General features: G+C 65.5%; 10 protein-coding genes across 10 annotated transcripts in view; 7 read left to right on the top strand and 3 right to left on the bottom strand.

The window, feature by feature from the left end:
• The window catches only part of AMSG_03320 (chloride channel 7), a 3071-nt gene extending 2927 nt beyond the window's left edge, over window positions 1–144 (bottom strand). Inside the window, exon 1 of the mRNA XM_013904708.1 lies at window positions 52–144. Within this exon, the coding sequence (XP_013760162.1) occupies window positions 52–105 (54 nt within the window). The 5' untranslated portion in view covers window positions 106–144. The remainder of the gene's footprint in view (window positions 1–51) is intronic.
• Window positions 145–421: 277 nt separating this feature from the next.
• Window positions 422–1191, top strand: AMSG_03319 (HSPC176 protein). Its single transcript, XM_013904707.1, has 2 exons — window positions 422–492; window positions 685–1191. The coding sequence occupies exon 2, from the start codon at window positions 775–777 to the stop codon at window positions 1105–1107; it is 333 nt and encodes a 110-aa protein (XP_013760161.1). The 5' UTR covers window positions 422–492; window positions 685–774; the 3' UTR covers window positions 1108–1191.
• Window positions 1192–1316: 125 nt separating this feature from the next.
• On the top strand, window positions 1317–2205 carry AMSG_03318 (uncharacterized protein). Its single transcript, XM_013904706.1, has 3 exons — window positions 1317–1474; window positions 1620–1726; window positions 1833–2205. Exons 2-3 carry the CDS (start codon window positions 1708–1710, stop codon window positions 2183–2185), a joined length of 372 nt encoding a protein of 123 aa, XP_013760160.1. The 5' UTR covers window positions 1317–1474; window positions 1620–1707; the 3' UTR covers window positions 2186–2205.
• Window positions 2206–4621: 2416 nt separating this feature from the next.
• AMSG_03317 (uncharacterized protein) lies at window positions 4622–6479 on the top strand (the record flags this gene model as incomplete). Its single annotated transcript, XM_013904705.1, has 2 exons — window positions 4622–5018; window positions 5123–6479. The coding sequence occupies 2 exons, from the start codon at window positions 4622–4624 to the stop codon at window positions 6436–6438; spliced, it is 1713 nt and encodes a 570-aa protein (XP_013760159.1). The 3' UTR covers window positions 6439–6479.
• AMSG_03316 (solute carrier family 35) lies at window positions 6278–7537 on the bottom strand (the record flags this gene model as incomplete). The annotated part of the gene is made up of 1 exon (XM_013904704.1): window positions 6278–7537. The coding sequence occupies one exon, from the start codon at window positions 7535–7537 to the stop codon at window positions 6464–6466; it is 1074 nt and encodes a 357-aa protein (XP_013760158.1). The 3' UTR covers window positions 6278–6463.
• Window positions 7538–8139: 602 nt separating this feature from the next.
• AMSG_03315 (uncharacterized protein) lies at window positions 8140–12200 on the top strand. The gene has a single exon (XM_013904703.1). The coding sequence runs from the start codon at window positions 8190–8192 to the stop codon at window positions 12165–12167; it is 3978 nt and encodes a 1325-aa protein (XP_013760157.1). The 5' UTR covers window positions 8140–8189; the 3' UTR covers window positions 12168–12200.
• A 183-nt stretch (window positions 12201–12383) lies between these two features.
• Window positions 12384–13147, top strand: AMSG_03314 (small ubiquitin modifier 2). The gene is made up of 2 exons (XM_013904702.1): window positions 12384–12505; window positions 12815–13147. Exons 1-2 carry the CDS (start codon window positions 12401–12403, stop codon window positions 13022–13024), a joined length of 315 nt encoding a protein of 104 aa, XP_013760156.1. The 5' UTR covers window positions 12384–12400; the 3' UTR covers window positions 13025–13147.
• A 43-nt stretch (window positions 13148–13190) lies between these two features.
• AMSG_03313 (uncharacterized protein) lies at window positions 13191–17172 on the top strand (the record flags this gene model as incomplete). Its single annotated transcript, XM_013904701.1, has 2 exons — window positions 13191–15091; window positions 15209–17172. 2 exons carry the CDS (start codon window positions 13191–13193, stop codon window positions 17127–17129), a joined length of 3822 nt encoding a protein of 1273 aa, XP_013760155.1. The 3' UTR covers window positions 17130–17172.
• A 48-nt stretch (window positions 17173–17220) lies between these two features.
• On the top strand, window positions 17221–18397 carry AMSG_03312 (transcription elongation factor S-II). Its single transcript, XM_013904700.1, has 2 exons — window positions 17221–17310; window positions 17455–18397. Exons 1-2 carry the CDS (start codon window positions 17236–17238, stop codon window positions 18286–18288), a joined length of 909 nt encoding a protein of 302 aa, XP_013760154.1. The 5' UTR covers window positions 17221–17235; the 3' UTR covers window positions 18289–18397.
• AMSG_03311 (50S ribosomal protein L15) lies at window positions 18300–19112 on the bottom strand (the record flags this gene model as incomplete). The annotated part of the gene is made up of 1 exon (XM_013904699.1): window positions 18300–19112. The coding sequence occupies one exon, from the start codon at window positions 19110–19112 to the stop codon at window positions 18300–18302; it is 813 nt and encodes a 270-aa protein (XP_013760153.1).
• Between the last annotated feature and the right edge of the window lie 192 nt (window positions 19113–19304).

Genomic DNA, 19304 nt, shown 5'->3' with positions numbered 1-19304 from the left:
AGGGCAAGGGGGGGGGAGGCGGAGGCAGTGGTGACAATAATCATGACCTACCCACTCTGTGCCACTCATGGCCCTGCGAGCCTTGTGGCGGACCCTTGCGGGCATAGTATAAGGTGAGAGGGACGGGTGCAGGGGAGGAGGAGAGCGGTGGCTGGATGGCTGTCGGTGTCAAGGTGCGGCGTTTGGCGGCTTGCGTGGCGGAGCGTGCGTTTGACACCGAATGACGAATGACAACCAGATGCTCAGTGGGAGAAGGAGGGGTGGGGTTTGTGGGTTTGTGGGTGGGTGGGTGGGGGGAGGAGGGGGGCGCTCGACCTCGCTCCTGCCTTCGTTCGTAGCCGTGGTTGCCGTCTCGTCGACGTCCTTCTCCTTTCGACGCGCCTTTGCCTTTGCCATTGCCTTGCCTCGGGCACCTAACTCTTGTGTGGGTGCCATGGCTAGTAGTGTTGGTGGGAGTCCCAACTGGCGTGTGTGGCTGTGGTGGGCAAGGCGGTATGTATGGTTGTGGCTGTGTGTGTGGCTGTGTGTGTGTTGGGGAGGGGGTTTGAAGAGACGCGCGGTTAGCACCAGTATACTCATCGCATGTATGTACGACATCGACATCGGCATCGGCATCGGCATCGGCATTGGCATCGGCATCGGTATCATCTTTGGCGGGTGCGGACAAACTGGGTGTGGAGGCAGAACAATCCGCTGCTGGTGCGTTCGTTTGGGGCAGCAAGAGAGGCGAGTGACGCGGCGGCGACGGCGGTGGAGGCCGAGGGTGCTGGCGAGATGGGCTTCCACGCGCTGATGCACACGTGCTTGGACATGGTGGAGGAGGCGGAGGGCTCGTCAGACTCGTACCTGGGCCTGCTCACTGCCACTGAGGACTACCGCGTCTACGGGTATGTGACCAATACGCGGATCACGCTCCTGGCGGCCATCGCCGACGGCGGCGAGCTCAAGGCCTCGAACGTCGGCTCACTGCTGCGCTACCTCCACACGCTCTACATGGACGCGGTGTGCAACCCGTTCCATACTCTGGACGCTCCCCTGGCCTCGCCGCGCTTTGCCGCCGCCCTGGATCAGGTTGCCGCCACATGGACTGGTGGACTGATTCGCTGAGCCAAGTCCTTTCTGGCGGTCCGCAAGTGGGGGCTGGATCCCACTGGCGGACTGAGCCCAATCTAAAGACAATGGTCATGCTCCGTCCCAACACGCTCGATGTCAGGCCGATCGCAAGCCGATCATCGGCCGACGGGCGACCTGCAGACCCATGACGCCAAGCCCGTGTCACCGAGCCAGCCAGCACGCTACCCTTCACCACCCGTCTCTGCTCGTGCCATGGCCGAGACGCCGACAATTGCCGCCGCCACCACTACGGCCACTACGGTCCCTGTTGCCGCACCGGGCTCAAGCCCCGCCACAGACGCTGTAGACGCCCCAGGCCCGTTCCCGGACGCCGGCGTCCCGTCGGAGCACCTTGCCCAGGGTACGCGCATGTGTGACCAGCCTCTTCCCGACCCCCTACGCCTCCCCCCCTCCCCCTCCCCCTCCACCCCCCTCCCAACGCAAACGCACTCACATAATCTCTCTCTCTCTCTCTCTCTCTCTCTCCTCCTTCTTCCCCTCCACAGGCATGTTCCAGCTGCTCAAGCCTGTGGTGGTTGAGGTCGACGCCCGCGTCCAGGACGCTTTGCCTCGCAGCAGGCGCTGACACAGCAGATGGACACCCTTGCCCTCGGTACGTGCACTTCCCCCTCTCCCCCTCCCCCTTCCCCTTCCCCTCCATCCTTTTGCACTCGCACGCACACTCACACTCTTCCTATCCTCCTGATCGGCATGAACAGAGCTGGAGAAGCTCGCCAACGCAAGCAACGCGCCGGTCCTCGAGCCGTACGTCCGCAAACTGACCGACTCGCGCAAGCGCATCGGCAACATCAACGGCACTCTGCACAACATCCAGGACAGGCTTGACCGCATGCAGGCCTCGGTCTCCGAGGTCATCAAAGCTCGCCGCTCCTCTATCGGCCAGCGTCCCGACGACGCCCCGGACGCCGCTGAGGCCGCTCCGGCCGCACCGTCTGATGCTGCCGAGCCGGCAACTGAGCCTGCCACAACCGACTCTGCTGATGCCGAGCCTGCTAGTGTCGATGCCGATTCAACCGCTATCGAGCCTGGTGCCGACGATGTGGCCCAGTAAACATGAAGTCATCACCTCCAGCATCCAGCACTCCCTCCCCGTGCCATCGCGCCAGCGGCACCTGCCACCCCACCCCACCACCCCACCCCACCACCACCCACCACCCACACCACACATAGCCATCTCACACTCCACACTCCACACTCCCACTCCCGCTTCATTCTTCTCTCCTCGCTCTCGCCACCGTTTCCTGCCCTCTCTCCCCCTTCGTCCCACTCCGCTTCCCGCCCACCTGCCCTCCCCCCGCCCTCAGCGACTTGGCGCCAAATGGAGGTGACTGCCTCGCTGTCGTCGGCAGACGTCGTCGACCGCGTCTCGCCGGGCGTGGTCGTCCTCACCACTCATGGCTCACCGCGTGTCCAATCCAAGGCCCGCTCGCGTATCGACGGTATGGTTATGCGCTCGCCTGGTATGGGCAGAGCCACAAAAGCCTCCGGGCTCGCTGCCCGCTCTGATCGTCCGCGCCTGGTCTCGGCCGCCGGCTTCAAATCGAACCTCCCGCCAGACTTTCAGCAGCCGCAGCCACGCCCACAGAGCACGCTTGTTGCGCCGCCGCCGCCTCGGGCACGTCGCAAGCTCGCCATCGCCGACGATCGTCAGTCTTCCTCGCCAAAGCGGACACGGCCGGCGTCGGCCGCCGCTCGCCGAGGCGCCCGCCGCTCGGCTTCCCGCGCTCGCAGCCCGACTGGTTCAGCCAAGCGCGTTCGAGCTCGTCGCCCGCGCTCGCCACCACGGATGGTAGAGCCCAAGAGGTATGCCCGTCCGGCTCCGTCGGCCGCTCCGTCGGCCGCTCCTCTTCCCACGCAGGCGCCAGCTCCTCAAATCGAGGTGCAACAGCCGGTCGTTCGCGTCACCCGTGGCGGCAATGCCGGTGCCTCTGCAGGTGCTCGCACTGTGTTTGTCAAGAAGCCCAAGGTCGGCACACCAGCTTCTTCCCCCGCTCTCGATCCGGACTCGCTTGCCGCCACCGACGAGGAGAAGGAGCTTCTGCTCTCGCTTCGCAAGTCCCGGTCCGAGTCACATTCGCAGCGGTTGCCCATCCGCAAGTCGCCCGCAGCCTACCACTCACCATCGCGGATGCGTAGAAGGCCGGCTTCGCCATCGCCTGGCACCAAACGTGCGGCTGCCCTCCGGAGCCAGCTCGATGCCCAGGCAGAGGTGCTGCAGTCGGCTGCCGCCACCTCGTACGAGCTTGCCGCCCGCCAGCTTGCCGAGCTCCGCGAGCTCGCTGCCGAACAGACGGCGTGGCAAACTCAGCACTTTGAGCAAACCCAGAAGCTCTTCGACGCCCAGGCTGAGGCACAAGCTCGCGCCTTTCGCGCCCGCGCCCAGCGTGACGCCATCGCCGCCTCTGCCGCTCCGCCTTCCGTCGCCTCCGCGTCGTCCGGCGGCTACGTCATCGTCCCGCAAGGCCTCACTATTGCCGCTGCTTCGCCTCCGCGGGCGGCCCAGGTTCGGGCTTCGTCACTTCCTGCTCCGGCACCCAGCCCGGGGCCGGCTCCTACCCCGATGTCACCGCCGACACCAAGCCAGACCCCCGCGCGCCGCCGACGATCGCCACCCTCACCTTCGCCCTCGCCCTCGCCTTCGCCTGCGCCTGCGCTCTCAGCCACGCCGTCCCCGAAGCGATACGTTCTCGACAAGGAGCGCACTGCCGATCTGGACGTACTTCTCACACCGGTTGCGGTTCCGCTCGACGCTCGAGCCGCAGACCCGCAGCACGAGGCAGCGGCAGAGCGTGTGTACTCGGCTCTGGGTGGCGAGTACGACTATCTGCGTGCCCGTCGCCAGCTCGCGCTTATGCACGTTGTCCGCTCCAACCTCGACTCGACGGCCGCCGCCGACGCCGTCGTCGCTGACCTTCTATTCGAGCCATCGGCCGCCCTCGATGAGTCATCGCTCGACTACAAGATCTCTGCCACAATTGCCGCCACTATCGCCGCTGCTGAAAAAGAGCTCCGCGATGGAATTGGGCCTGACCCGCTTGCCGCGCTTCCCGACCCGCCGCCGGCTCCTGTCCAGCGCCGCAAAGCGAGAGGCAAGCGCCAGGCTCCCCGCATCCGTCGCGCCCGTTCTGCCCGCGATCGCGACACCAGTCGGGCCGAGACGCGTCCCGCGGATGGGCAGCGCGCCCGCCGCACCCGCACCCGCACCCGGACTCATCCCCGAGCTCGCTCGCGCTCGCCGTCGCCGTCAGCTCCACACCGCCGCCCACACGTGGTCTCGCTGCCAGCCCCAACGCCAGTCCGCAGCGTCCGGGTGCCTGGTGGCCTGCGGCTGAGTGCAAACACTCCATTCCGCCAATCAACCAAGAAGCCTGACCACCTCAACTTTGTGTCGACACCCGCCGCCGCCCCGCCAGCGCCGCCGCGCACGCCGGCGGCCACGCCTGCGCCCTTCGAACCGCCCGCATCACCATCGCGCCGGCCGATCAATATGCCGCACCGCACGTCACGGGCCTTTACCTCGCAGCGAGACCCGTCGCAGCTACCGCCACGGCCGCGCTCTGCTGCCTCGCACGCACGACCGCGGGCTCACTACATCGCTGCGGTCGACACTCTTGGCCTGCCGTCAGACATGCCATTTTCAGGCGAGCTCGCGCCGCACAGCGCCGGCGAGGACCTGGTTGTCATCGATGCACCCGAGTCGGCGCCGGGGCCTGTTGTCCTGCCCGAGGGCGTGCTGCAAACCCGTGCTGCCACCCTTTTCCCCGGCCTGCCAAGATCGACCCGTGCCAGTGGAACATCCGACGCCAACGTGCCGCAGGCCATTCTTGACGCGGTCAAGTCCGCCATTGTATCGCGGATGGCTGGAGCCGCTGCAGGCGCCGCGAGTCGGCCTGGAACAGAGGGAGTGGCGCATAGCGATGCCAACCCCGCATTTTCGTCGGTTCGCAGTGCTGTCCGCTCTAGCCTGCACGACGTCATCGCGTCGCAGCTCCGCTCGATCAGGCGGAAGCCGATGCTGCGGTGGTGGAGCCGGCCGCGACAACTAGCGCCCCTTCGATGGGCGAGTCCGTCGCGGCAAACGCACAGGTGACGGCTCTGGCCACGCTCGCGTCGTCGATTCAGTCGCTGCACGCGTCTGTAGACGCTTCGCGGGCATCGATGGAGGCTGCGTCGCTGCAAATGGCTGCCGCAGCAACGACAACGGCCGCCAATGCAGCACAGGCACAAGCGCAAAGCGCCACGCCGGCAGCGGTTGATGCTGCAGCCATCCGGGCTATCATCTCGGAAGAGGTGGCTGCCGCCCAGGCGTCGCTTGCACGGATGATGGATGAGGTCAAGGCCGAGGCCGCCGCCCTCCGCCAGGCGCAGGAAGAGGCACAGCGGACCGCGAGCCTGCGCGACGAGCTGCGGGAGCATGTCCGATCGGAAGTCCGCGAGAGTGTTCGTGAGGTGGAGACCACCCGCGAGTCGCAAGCCGCCAGCCATCCGCCGTATGTTATGGTTTTGGACCCGGGTCAGCTCCCGTCGGGCTGGCCCGGGGCCCAGGCAGCCGCCAAGCACGAGGCTGCCGCCCAGACTGTGGCCCTCCCGGATCTCGACGCGGAGCTCCATATCGTGGCCTCAGGGTCTCCGGCCAGCGGAGTTGTCGAGAGCTGCCCGTCGCTTCCATCGCCACCATCGCAGTCATCGCATTCATTGTCGGTCCGGTCCCCGTTCCAGCCCGGCGATCCACTCACACCGTCGGGCTCGATGCTCTCGTCGTCGTCGATTGCGGCGTCGTTTGGCGAGGTCTGGCTCGACGCGCACTCGCTCCTCTCGGAAGGCGAGGCGGCGCCGATTCACTTGCCGTCACCGAGTGACTATGCTGCAATTGGATGGCCGCTTCCGGCCGAAGTCTCATTTGGCGAGCTAATGGTTACCCCGCAGTCGGCATCACGCCGCGTGCGCTCGCCCGAAGAGCTGGCTGTCTCGCCGGGCGAGATTGTCGACGGCCCGCGGCTGTATGCAGGCCTTCATCGCGAAGACTCGCCGCTGCGGCTCCGCCGGCCCAATGCGCTTGAGCCCAACGACGCAGACCTACCAGGCGATGCGCCCGACTCGCCGTTCCGCCCGCGGCAGAGCGGCGGTGCCACGCCTGACACTGCGGCCCGGCTCTTCGCAGACGTACCGGCCAGTCCAACGCCCGCGCCGTGTGCCTGGCAGGCCGACAACGAGAGCGACACCGGTCCTGATAGCAGCGGCACCGACGACACCAGCTCTGGCGGCAACAGCCAGTTTGAGAGCTCGTACTCAACCGATCATTGAGTTCGGACGCGCACCACTTGCACTTCTAAACTGGTAGAGACGCGCTAAGAACAACCGAACCGCGTGGCGACGCCGCAGGACTCGCAGCAGGAGTGGCTGCCGGTGTCACAGGGCTTGGAAGCTGCAAAGCGTCCTTGGGCGGGTGATAGTTGTAGACGACGATGCCAAAGATGATGGCAAAGAACGAAAACACAAACATGACCGACGGCGAAAAGGCAAAGAGGAAGATGGCGACCACGAGCCCATACACGTCAGCCGTGAGGAGCGAGAGGTTGAGGAACGTTGCCGACGTCGCCCGGACGAGGACCGGTGCCAGCGAGTAAAAGGTGAAGAGCGCCATCGAGAAGCCGCCAATGAGCAGGACAACCTCGTACCGCCACTCTAGCCGCATTAGCTCGCTCGACTCGAGGAGCGCAACCTGCAGGCCCGAGACAGGGGCGCCAAGCAGGCCAAGCATGCCCAGAAACTCGATGCGCGCGTCGTCGCCCGACTTGACGACAAACTCCTGCGCCACGTTGGAGACGGCATACAGCGTTGCGCCGCCAAGCACCAGCAGATCGCCGTACAGCATGTCGGCTGCCGAGTCAGCCTCGCGGGCAGACTTGGACGAGTAGTCGGCAAGGACAAGGGCAACGATGCCTGCTAGGCACGCCGCCACGCCCGACACGTGCAACCGCCCAAACCGGGTGCCCAGAAACATGGCTGCCAGAGCCATCACCACCGGAATGGTAAAGCAGTCCAGGAGCATGACCGAGGTCAGCGAGGTGTAGTTGTACGCCTTGACCACCAGAAAGTTGGCCTCAACGTCGGCGATGGCGACAAGCAGATAGCCGCCAAGGCGCTTGGGCGATGACAGGACCGGCATGAGGCCGCCACTGCGGGCCAGCGGGATTGCGTAGCTGATGAGCAGCAAATACACCAGCAGCGACTGGGTCGTCGGCACCGACACGCCGTAGAAGGTCGTCAGCGACTGCGAGGTGGCGCCCGTGGCCGTCACCAGCAGAGCCAGCGCCTGGCCCAGCACTAGCGCCACCACAAACGACAGCGGTCGATCCCATCCCGCCGGCGACCATCCACACGCATCAGGCAACCAGCGCATCAACACATGCTCCGCATCGCCGCCACCTCCACCGGCTCCACCGGATCCGCTGCTCGTGCCTATGCTCCCCGCCAGCAGCGGCTGACCAGCACGCTCTCGGTCATCCTCCAGCCGGCTATCCGTATCCACATCCACCATGCTAAACCCACAGACGCCGCTGGTGAGAGGTAGGAGAACACGTTGGAGAGGAGTGGCTGAGTGGTTGAGCGTTGAGCGTGAAGGGGGTGGGGGGGGAGGTGGGGGCGCGAGAGGGTGGGTGTCTGGCTGCGACTCATTGATGGCCGTCGGCCAACCCTCCGCCGTCAGCCGCCGCCAATCACCGCCAGCCACCGCCAGCCACGGCATGGCAGCCGCGTGCTTGGTGGACCACACGCACAGCATGCACTGTACACAGCCGGATCGGAACCGAAGATAATGGAGTGATACGCAGTGTACATCCCCCCCCCTCCCCCTCATCTCTCCCCTTCCGCTGCATGGTTGGAACATTCTTGTCAGGGTGGGCTCCTTCCCTGGTGCTTCCTCGGCTTCGATGTGGCCGCCGAGACAAAAAGGAAGGAGCAAACCTGTTCTGCGGATGCCCAAAGTGTACAGCACTCTTGACACGCATAGTTACATTCCGCAGATTCACGGCTGCACCTTGTTAGAGTACAGGATGAAACGTGCTGTGACTCTATCCCTGGCGCTCTATCCGCTACCTGCAGGCGTTGTCCGCCTCGACTCGTTCCGCCCGGCCGATGGTGTGGCTGGTCTCACTGCTCACCACTTTGATTGCATCACTGGAGACTACGCTGATGTGGCTGAGCTCTGCACAGAGATTTCACAGGTGGTTGACGGCACCCACGATGCGGTCGCCGGCCTCTTGCTGCTGACTGGCCGGGTCGTTGCCAGCCTCGATGAACTGCATGTGGCGGCGGCCGAGGCGGCCGCAGCCGCAGCTGTGGCCAGCGACACGTCGGCGACTGCAACAGATGCTTTGCCGACCAAAGTCAACGTGATTGTGCTTGTCACACCGCTGGAGGAGCGTGAGGCTGCTGCGTCGTCGCACGGCATCCAGCTGACGGCCCATGTGCTTCCTCCGCCGCCACCGACCGACGATGGCTCGGCGCCCTTGGCCGGCGGCTTGCTCGACGTGCGCATCTCGGGCGTTCCGGTCGAGGGCCAGGCATCAGGTGTGATGACCGCCGGATGCAGCTCCACACTTCTTCTGCTGGTGGTGGACCAGTCGGGCTCGATGCGTCCGGCGTGGGCACAAGTCCAGGCCATGCTCAACTCGGTCCTCGCGGCTTCATTCGCCGACCCTAATGTCGCCGTCGAGGTTGTGCTCTACAACCGGCACGCCGGCACGCTCTTTTGCGACGCCTCTAACTACGAGTACAAGATTGCCCGCAAGCGGGCCAACGGTGGCACGTGCTTTGCTGCTATGTTTGAGCACGTCTACGCTGTTGTGCACGGCCGGATGGCGTCCGCGTCACCGCCGCACCGCATCGCCATGATGCTCTTCACCGACGGCGCGCACCAGTCGTGTCGCCAGCCCCGGCCGGTATACGAGGCACTGCGGACATATCTGCACTCGCTTGAGGTCGAGACCCAGGTCCATACCCTTGGCTTTACCTCCAACTCCAAGTTCTCGGAGCTCGACCGGATCCGGTCCGAGCTCGGCACCGCGCCGGGCCAGTACATGTATGCCGAGCCGCTGGACGGCCCGGCTGTGCTCAAGTCCAAGATTGAGGCCTTTTACGGCCATGTGGCCAGCTCGGCGTCGCGGGTCATGCTCACGCTCCAGGTCGGCCTGGTTCCCACCGCGCTGCCGGGAACAGAGCGGTGCGAGGTGACGCTCGCGGCCGGTGTGCCATCGGTTCATGCGGTTGAGGTCGACATCTCGGGCTCGGCGCGCCTGATGCTGCCGATTGAGGCGACACGCCCGCGGGCGTGGCTAGTTCCAACCCCGCTGCGCGTCTCGGCCACGGTTGCGAGTGCGTCGATCGACGCCGAGGTGGCCATCGAGATCCCGATTGCCGCCGACGCCGGCGCCTATGGCGTTCTTGTCGCCTCGCTGCAGCGGAGCCAAGCGAAGCTCGAGACGCTGACCCAGGCAACGGCGGCGCTGACCACCTCCGGTGATGTGGCCGGCACCGACCGCGAGGCTGCGCAGCTGCTGCGGCGGGTGGAGAAGCTCTCCCGCGAGTTTGCGGCAGTCCACACCAACTCTCTGTTCCGAATCGCGCGCGAGCTGCGGCCCTCGGTCCTTGCTCTCCGAAACACCGTGGCCGACACGCTGGCCGGCCTCGAGCGGACGCTGGCCGAGATTCAGGCGCAGCGGATGGCAGTCGGTCGGGCGCGACTGGCTGAGCTGGCGCACGTCACTACGTTTGCTCAGCGCGGGCGCCAGCGGCGGATGACTCGCCGAATCAAGCTCAACACGGCAATGATGGTGCGCGATGCCGCTGCACTTGCGCGGCTTTCGCAGGCCGACGCCGCTGAACTTGCCGCTTCCGCGCCGCCGGACTCGCTTGACCTCTTTGCCTGCACCCTTACGCTGCAGGACTGGACCGAAGTGGCGGAGGACAAGGACGTGCTTGGATTCGGCCTCACGGTGACCCGGCCCGAGTTTGTGGTTGACGACCCTACTCAGATCCGCATCGACGAAGTCACCTCGACGTTTGTCACGCTCTCGGCCATGGAGGATGCGCTCGAGTACGGCGTCAAGATCCACGGCGCCGAGGCGGTGCTTGGCGGGTTTCTCCCGCGCCAGCGGGGCTCTAACTCGGCTACGTCCGCCGCGAGCGCGGCCGGCGCGTCGGCCTCGGCCACAGGAATGTTGGCCGGCCGTGGCCGCGAGCCCATCAACGCCTGGCTTCCGTTGTATCTGACGCCGGAGCACGGCGAGGCTGCCCTGATCAAGCTCAAGCAAGCGTTGGGCTTCTTTGTTACGCTTGATCCTCTCGGCTACCACCCGGCCCAGGTCCATGTCATCTTTCTTGTCCTCGGCACGATGGTGGCTCGGCTGGCGTCGCCGGCTGGCGAGCGCGAGCTGCGGCTGGTTCTCGCGGTGCAACGAACGGCGCGGGCTGTGGCGCTTGACACAGCGGGTCTGTACGACGAGATTCGTACCGCCGTCGCCGGCTTTATCAACTCGGAGCTCGACCGGTCGGTGTGCCAGGTCAAGAATCTGTTTGCGCTCATCGGCTATGTGCTCGTGCTGTCGGACGAGGACTACGCCGAGATCTTCCCGACGCCAGCCGTGTGGAACCGGTTCTGGCTCTCACTTTTGCGGGCAGTGGTCCGGCGCGGTGCGTACACGCTGTTTGCAAACGCGCCGTCGCGGGCGATAGAGCGTCTAGTCGATGGGCTGGTGGATCCACTGGCTACGTACCGCGAGTCTGACGACACCTTTGACGTCGAGGCCGCATGGAAGATGCTGGCGAGCCGCTCCGAGGACGAGCTGGTGGCCCGGGCGCGCTTGCCGCAGCTCTCCGCGCCGTATGCCGAGTCGAATCGGCCAGCGCTGACAGTCCAGTACCTCGACAATCGGCTGAGCACCAAAGACGAGTTGGTTCTGGGTGCTGAGGTCATTGATGAGCTGGTTCTGGACCAGCTCGGCTTTGACGGCACGTCGTACGAGCCGGGGGTGGTCTCGATCGACATGCTCGCGCTCATCGCCAAGTTCTCGGGCGCGCTCGACGGCGTGGCGTCGGGTGGGTACCCGACTGGTGCCGGTCTGCTGCAGACCATTCGCTACGTGACGGCGTGGCGGGCGCTGGTTGATGACGGTGCGGCGCTGGAGGAGATGGACACCCGCGGCGGCCTTGCACCTGAGGCTTGGACCGAGGTGCTGAAGGAGGCGAGCCGGGGAGACGGCAGCACGGGCTGCACGCTCGCCAAGTTTGTGGGCTGCTTGCTGGACCCGGTGGACTCGGCCGAGCCCTCGGCGCCGACTGGGTGCTCGGCAGGCGTGCAGGTCTTGCGCGCGGCGGTGGCGCAGGGCACGATGTTCCGGGTGACTCGCAAGGCGCGAGCCGGGCTGGCCAACGGAACTTACGCGTCGGAGCTTGTCAGCGATGCCGACCGGTCACTGGTGTCACTGGCGTCGACCATGTACGTCATGAAGCGCGGTGCCATCGAGGCCGCGCTGGGCAAGCTGTTTGACGATGTGGTGCGGCAGCGCGGCGTGGCGAGCACCACGACCTTGAAGTCGTTCACGACGTCGCTCGAGGTGCTGCTGGGCTCGCGCACCTTGTGGCGGACCTCGCGGTTCACCAACATGCTGCCAGAGCTGATGGACCGCCTGTGCTATGAAGGCGGCTCCATGGGGCTCGTTGAGGCCAAGATCGCCGTGCTGGAGAAGGTCATTGTGCTGATCTCGGGCAAACTGCTCTCAGTCGAGGAAGGCGCGCGCGACTTTACCATCCTCCCGGTCCTCGACAACGGCGTGTCGTGGAACATCGGCCGCAAGAACAACAACAAGCTGCGGCGCGCCTTTGGAGTTCGGCTCTTGCGGCGCGCCATGCGCAAGGTCTTCCTGCTCGACTTTGCCTTTGGCGTCACTGACGGCGACATCCGCCTGTTCGATGGCACCTGGGACCAGCTCGAGCCGCGACTCCCATGGGAGCTGCGCTCGCATAAGGAGTAGGCAAGGGCACACATAAAAGCTGCGATTCACCAACGGACCTTGTGTGCCCTTTTTTGATGTGAAAAGATTCCGATCGGCGAGTCAAAGCAAGAAGAACATCGCGGCACGTCAGGGACGCGTGTCGGTGACGTTGGCTTTAGTCGCGGTAGCTGTTTGCCGGCAGCAGGTCGGACGGGGGGAGAGCGGGCTCACCAGGAGGGGGCAAGAGCAAGGCACACTTTTCTGCACCAGCCATGTCGGACCCTGCACCTGCTCCGGAAAGCAAGCCGAAGGTCAAGGACGACACCGCCGGGGCCACAGAAGCATCCAACCACATTCAGATCCATGTGGTGTCGCAGGTACGGGTGTATTGAGGGTGGTGGTGTGGACGAGGGGGAGTGGACGAACGGGCTTGTCGCCGTGATGGAGACGAATCTACATGGAGCACCGCAGCAGGGAGGGAGTGTGCCGCAGATGGCTCGCGGTGTGGGGCATAAGGAGATGGATGGGGTTCGTTGGAGGAGAAGGCTGAGGGGAGGGGAGGGGGATACGTGGTGTTTGTGGGGTGGTGCTGGTCACAGCCCCCTCCAGAGCCGAATGCGGATAAGGCGACTTGGCGACCTGGTGGGTCAGTGAAGGGGACGGCGGGGCACTTACAAGCTGGGCAGTCTGGAGATGATGTGTTCTTCAAGATCAAGCGCAACACGCCGCTGAGCAAGCTGATGCGGGCGTACTGCTCGCGAGCGGGAGTCGACATTTCCGCCGTCCGGTTCATGTTTGATGGCAGCCGGGTGCGCGAGGACATGACGGCCGAGCAGCTGGAGATGGAGGACGGTGACGAGATCGACGTCATGGCAGAGCAGGTCGGCGGCCAGTAAGCGAGGACCAGAAGCCCTCGAGGAAGGCGCCGTGCTGTATCGTGCGGTTGCCCTCCGAGGCCGGGAGCCCAGACCCAGGCCCTGGTCCCACCCCCAGCGTAATGAAGAATGACCATACACACACTTGGCTCGAGCCGCCTGGTGGGCTTGGAGGGTGAATAGAGGCATGCGGCAGAGCGGGGCGCCGTGGCTGGTTCTGGTAGTCGTCCGGAGCGGGGGTGGAGCAGGCGGGCGGCTGGCGGACGCGGCGTGCGCGGCCGGGCTGGAGGCAGCCAAGGTGGAGGGGGCCGGGCCGGATGCTGGGCGTGAGTTTGTGCTCCTGGCGCCACCAGCAGACGGCGCAGCACAGGCGGAAGTCCTGGTCCGCGAGGCGAGGGTGCTGGCGCTTGATCTGGACGTGCCAGGGGCAGAGGTGCTGGACGCAAGAGGCGGCCGCGCGCGGGAGTTGATGCTGATGCTGAGGGCAGTGGGCGAGCTGCCGGTCATGGCCGAGCTGCGGGCCGGGCAAGCCGTCGAGGATGTGGTACCGCTCCACGATGGCGAGCGGCCGCAGCCAGTGGCTGTTCTCGATGATGACGCGCTGGACGACATCCGCGAGTACTACGGTGAGGCGCTTGGTTTCTACTTTGGCTGGCTTGGGCATCTCAATGCGTGGCTGGTGCCGCTGGCGTGCCTCGGCTTGGCAGCATGGCTCTGCGATCCAGAGCCGTCGATCCACCACTCGCGGGTCGCGCCTCTGTTTGCGTTTGTAGCCATGGCATGGGGTGTGGCGTTTGTGTCCGGCTGGGGCGTCCGGGCCGGCGATCTGGCTCTGCGGTGGCAGACCCTGTTCCACGTCCCGCGGTCACGCGTCTCGCCGACTTTCATGGGACAGCTGCGGACGTCGCCCGTAACTGGCGAGCAGGAGCTCTACTTTTCGCCGATGCGCAGATTACGGCGACAGACTGTGTCGCTGGTTGTCACCCTTGCCCTTCTGTGTGCTGCGGTGGCGACAATGGTGTGCTCGCTCAATCTGCAGGGCTACGTGGTCGACGCCGAATCGTGGGCGTATGTGCCATGGCTTGCTCGGTTTGCGGCGCCCGGTCGCCTGCTTGATCCTGAAGGCTGGCTGTTCTTTGTCCCTGTTGTCGCCCACTCACTGGTCATCTCGTGGCTCAACAGCGTGTACCGGCGAGTGGCTGGGAGGCTGACCGAGTACGAGAACTACGCCACCGAGGGCGAAGCTGCCAACGCGCTGGTGCTCAAGCGCGTGTTCTTTGAGCTCGCCGACGCCTTTCTCCCGCTTGCCTACATCGCCTTTGTCCGCTTTGATCTCGGAGTTCTGCAAGCCGAGCTTGTGGCGCTGTACCTCTCGGACGAGGCGCGGCGAGTCATCGTAGAGTCCGTTGTCCCCGTGATGTCGACGCGGGTGAGCGAGTGGTGGCTTGGCATCGACGACGATGTCGACGACGACGGCGTGGTGGCTCTCGAGGAGAAACTTGTGGCGCAGTGGCGACTTCCTGTCCACGACGTGTTTGACGACTATCTGGAGATGGTGTTGCAGTACGCGTACGTGCTGTTGTTTGCGACCGCGTTTCCAGCCGCAGGCGCGGTGGCGCTGGCGTCCAACCTAGTCGAGGGTGCATCAGACATATGGAAGCTAGCTCACGCCTACCGGCGGCCTGCCCCACAACTTGCCAGCGGCATCGGTGCGTGGAGCAAGGTGGTGGCGAGCATGGCGTGGCTGGCCATCCCGGTCAACTCACTCCTGATCTGCTTTTTGTCGTCGCAGATTGCGGCGCTCTTTTCGATGCTCTTCCACGTCGAAGAGGGAGTGCTGCGGGAGCAGTACACGTCTGGACGGCTACTCATGCTGCATCTTCTGCTGGTGGAGCATCTCGCGCTCTTGATGGGGCTTGTCCTTTGGTGGCTCCTCCCACGGACGTCTACAGCTGTCGCCGTCGCGCGCGACCGCCGCGAGTGGCTCCAAGAGTGTGCAGTCCGCAAACTCCGGGCGCAGCATTGCGATGTCGCCAATAGCAGAAGCAGCGATGACATACGAGGTGCTGCGCTGGAGCCTGCGGTGCCGTTGACGCCGAGGCGATCGCCGCGACTGCGGCGGCGGCGAGCCAACCAATGAACACTCGTGCGCTGGGAGGGTCAGACTTGTCTGCCGATGCACCCCACGCTGCCATCCCGGATCAGCCCGGTCCGGCTCCCACGGCAGGAAGCCGCCCAGGTCCAGACCCACACCCGCAGGGTGGTTCTTGGCTCCCGGCGGCTCGCGGTAGTGACCAAGACCAAGAGCCCGGCGGGTAAAGTGGCCGCGCCTAGCAACTTGGCGCCGCCCGCTCGTTCCGCCGCACAGTCTCCGCCAGCGGCAGGCGGCCGCTCAAGCCCCAGCTCCGCACAGGTCGGAAGTACACCCCGGCAGCGAAGAGCTTCGCTAGGACAACAACGGCTGTTCCAGGTTGGCGCGCTGGTGGAGGCTGAGACCGTGCGGGAAGCCGCCAAGGCGGCAGCGGCCGAGGTGGGCGCGCTGGCCGCTAAGGCGCTGGCCGCCATCGACGCGGTGGCTGACGCTGGTCTTGCTGCTGCTGACGCCTCGTGCGATGGCGACGCGTTTCGTTGTGCGCTCGACGGCGCGCTGTGCGGCGCACCCGATGTCGCTGACTTGCTGGCTGCGGGTGGATTTGCGGTGGAGGGAGAGGACGATGAGGTCGAGAGGGCGGAAGCGCAGGCCCGCCTTGCGCAGCTGGCCGACGAGCTGGATGCACGGGCGCAGGATGCGATGAAATTGTATGCACCGATGCTGGGGCTTCTTGCGCCGTTGGCACGCGATGTGCTTGAACTTGTGCGTGCCCTGGGGCGCAGATGCAATGCAGCTGTGATGAACAGCGCCGCAGGCTCGCTGCGGCAAGTGGTGGACGGACTGGATCGGTTTGCCATGCTGAAACGGCTGAGCGAGTCGGACGTGGCCGAGGCAGTGATGTCGGCCGAAGCGGTGGCGGGCGCTTGCGACGGGTTCGAGGCCAAGCGGCGTGGCTCGGACTGGGTCCCGGAGCTGATTGGCGAGGAGGCGAAGCTGTACCGCGGCGTAGACCAGGTGCTGGAGGTGTGTGCCGCGCTCGGCGGCGAGGTGGCCAAGTACCAGAATGACCTACAAGCGGCCAAGGAAGCTCTTTCGCTTGCGATGATGGAGGCAAGCGATGCAGGCTCGGAGCGGGAGCAATGCGTAGAGCAGGCGTTTTCGCTGCGGCGAATGGCCAACGCGCTGGAGGCGCAGCCGCCGCAGACGCTTGTTGACGTTCTCGATGCCGAACTTGTGCGCAATGACGCCGCAAGAGCTGTCGGCGCCCAAGCGCTGCGGTCGCTGCAGGACGAGGCGCGGCTGATCGTGGCGCAGCTTGCCGAGCAGCAGGCGTCGATGTGGGAGCTGGCGAAGAAGCGGGCGTTGTTGGAGCGGGCCAAGGCAAGCGCAGCGCGGCGAAGCGACGAGCTGAAGACTGCTGTTGCGACGGCGTTGGCCAAAGCCCAAGACACCGAGGCAAGGCTGAATGCGCGTCTGGCGGTGGCCAGCGCGCTGGCGGAAGCGGCGCCTAAGGTCAAGCGATTGGCGGCGGATGTTGTTGCAGAGACGGAGGCTGTCGGGGCGGAGCAGGCGCGGGCGCTGACGCGTGCGCAGCTGGCGCTTCTTGTCCGCAAGTACCACAAGACAGCACTGGCGGTGTTTGCGTCCAACGCACGAATCGAGCTGCGCCTGCAAGAGCGCGAGGCGCTCCTGCTGCACAAGCAGCGAGCCAACGCGGCGCAAGATGCCGAAGCGGTAGCCGACGCAAGTGTCGGACTCGGGCATATCGACGACCGGGTAGCGCATGAGACCGAGTGCAAGGCAGCGCTCGAGATGGAGCTCGACGCTGTGGCGCGGGCGTGGGCACGCGCCTATCGCGAGCTAGAGGGTCTTGCGCCGGAGCATGCCTCCAGCGCATGTGCGGAAGAGAGAGCGGCGTGGGAAGAGGCGATTGGACGGCTGCAGGCGATTGAGAACGAGTATCTCCACAAGAGTTTCTTGTCGGATATGCTTGATGCCTCGTTGCGGCTGCAAAGTTTCTCGATGACGCCTTGAGAGAGAGAGTGTGTGTGTGCGCATTGAAGTCCGCCTCCATGTGGTTGGAGGCAAGGGTTGGGGTTGGGGTATGAGGGTAACTCTTGTCGATAGACGGATAGCAGTTATGGCAAAGTCCGGGACAGTGGCGACGGTGATGGGGATCAACATGGACCTCAAGTCGCTTGTGAGCGACGCAACGGTATGTGGGAGGGGGGAGGGGGGGGGAGGGAGGGAGGAAGGGGGGGAGAGGGGGGTAGATTGAGTGCGACTTACAGCTGCGCCACTGGGGACGGGAACGGGTGGGGTGGGGACGGGAACGGGGGGATGGGTTCCGGGGGGGTAGGCCAAGGAGCGTGTGCTGGACATGCTTGTGCAGCTGGAGAGCGAGCCTGTGACGGTGGAGGTGCTGAAGAAGACCAAGGTAGGCCACACGGTGAACATGCTGCGCAAGCACGAAGTGCCCGAGGTCCGGACCAAGGCCAAGAGACTCCTGGCTTCGTGGCGGGCGATGTACTCTGGCTCCAAGTCGCCGGCGACGCCGCCGGGGCAAAAGTCGTTCAAGCGCATGGCGCCGCCGGCAAGCGCAAAGGTAGCGGCAGCCAAGCCCGAGGCGGGAGCGGAGGCGAAGCCTGCCAGCAAGGTCCGTGCGGACAACAAGGCGGTGAGCAGCGGGACGTATGCGACAACCGGAGTGCGTGCGCGCGACTTTATGCGCAAGCTCTTCTTTGAGGGACTCGGCAAGACGGCCGAGGGCGGTCAGGAGCGCACGCCAGCGGAGGTGGCGGTGGCGATCGAGGAGGCGATGTTTGCTGCTGAGGGCGAGGACGTGACTGCCGACTACAAGCGACGCGGGCGGGCGATTGCGGCGGTGCTCCGCGACGAGAAGAACCCGCTGCCGCTGCAACTGCTGCAGGGCTCGATGTCGACCGAGATGTTCATGGGCCTCTCGGACGAGGATCTTGTCAACCCGGATGTGCGCGACACGATCAAGGCGGCCAAGATCCAGGGCGACAAGGACATGGCTATGGCCGAGGTGATGGCGGAGACGGACATGTTCAAGTGCGGCAAGTGCAAGGAGCGCAAGTGCACATACTACCAGTTGCAGACGCGGTCTGCGGATGAGCCGATGACGGTCTTTGTCACTTGCACCAACTGCGGGAACAAGTGGCGGTGCTGAGGACGAGGGTGTTACTCGGCATCGTCGGCCTCTGCCGTCGACTTTGCGGTGGCGAGCATGGCATCGAGGGCAGCGTCGACGTCGGCGGCGCCGTCGAGCCAGCCAGCCGGATAGTCGCCCGCAAACTCGGGCGCGAGGTAGCCGCGGTGCTCGTACGACTCGTAGCGGGCGCGAAGGCGCGGCGGCGGGCGGGCGAGGCGCGGCATGACGTCAAAGGTGTGCGGCTTGAGCAGGGCGCGCAGGCCGAGGCGGTTAAAGTAGACAGTCTTGATGGAGCCACCGGCGCGCTCGATGGCCTCGATGGCAGTCGACGAGGCGGCCGAGACTTCGAGCGTGATGGGGAGGCGGAAGGTCTCGGGCGTCTTGCCGGCGAGGAGCTTGATGCCGTCCTTGACCGACGACGCCGAGACGACGCCGGCGTTGACGAGCGAGCGCATGGTGATGGGCGCCGAGGCGTCGAGCCTGCCGTCGGCAACAGCAGTCTGGATGCGGTCGAGGTTGAGTGGGACGTAGGCAAGCGACGAGGCGTTGGTAAAGCCGCGCTTGGGCAGCCGCTTGCGCAGCGGTGTCTGTCCGCCCTCAAACCCTCGGGCGGGCGCTCCGCCCGACCGCGCCTTCTGGCCCTTGTGTCCGCGCGTTGCTGTCTTGCCACGGCCAGAGCCATGCCCACGGCCCACACGCTTGCGCGCCCGCCGCGCGCCGGGGTTGTCTGCCAGCGTATTGAGCTTGACCAGCTCGGCGGCCGGGACCGCCAGCGCCGGGCTGGACGCCAGCGTCCGCACCGCCCGGGCCGCACACAGCTGGGTGGCCAGCAAGCGCAACATATGGAAAGATTTAGAGGTTGGGTGGAGGAAAGGGGGAGGGGGGGAGGGGTGGGAGTGAGGTGAAGATGAGGGTGGGGTGGAGTGGGTGGTGGTGAGAGGAAGAGGGACGGGGGGGTGGGGGTTGAGACTGGGAGTGGTCCTGGGCTGTCGGATGTCGCGCAGGGTGGTGGGCGGGGGAGTTTGGCTGTCGGG

This window comes from Thecamonas trahens, assembly GCF_000142905.1.
Source record: "Thecamonas trahens ATCC 50062 unplaced genomic scaffold supercont1.12, whole genome shotgun sequence".
NCBI lineage: Eukaryota > Apusomonadida > Apusomonadidae > Thecamonas > Thecamonas trahens.
This window is presented reverse-complemented; position numbering and strand designations above follow the sequence as displayed.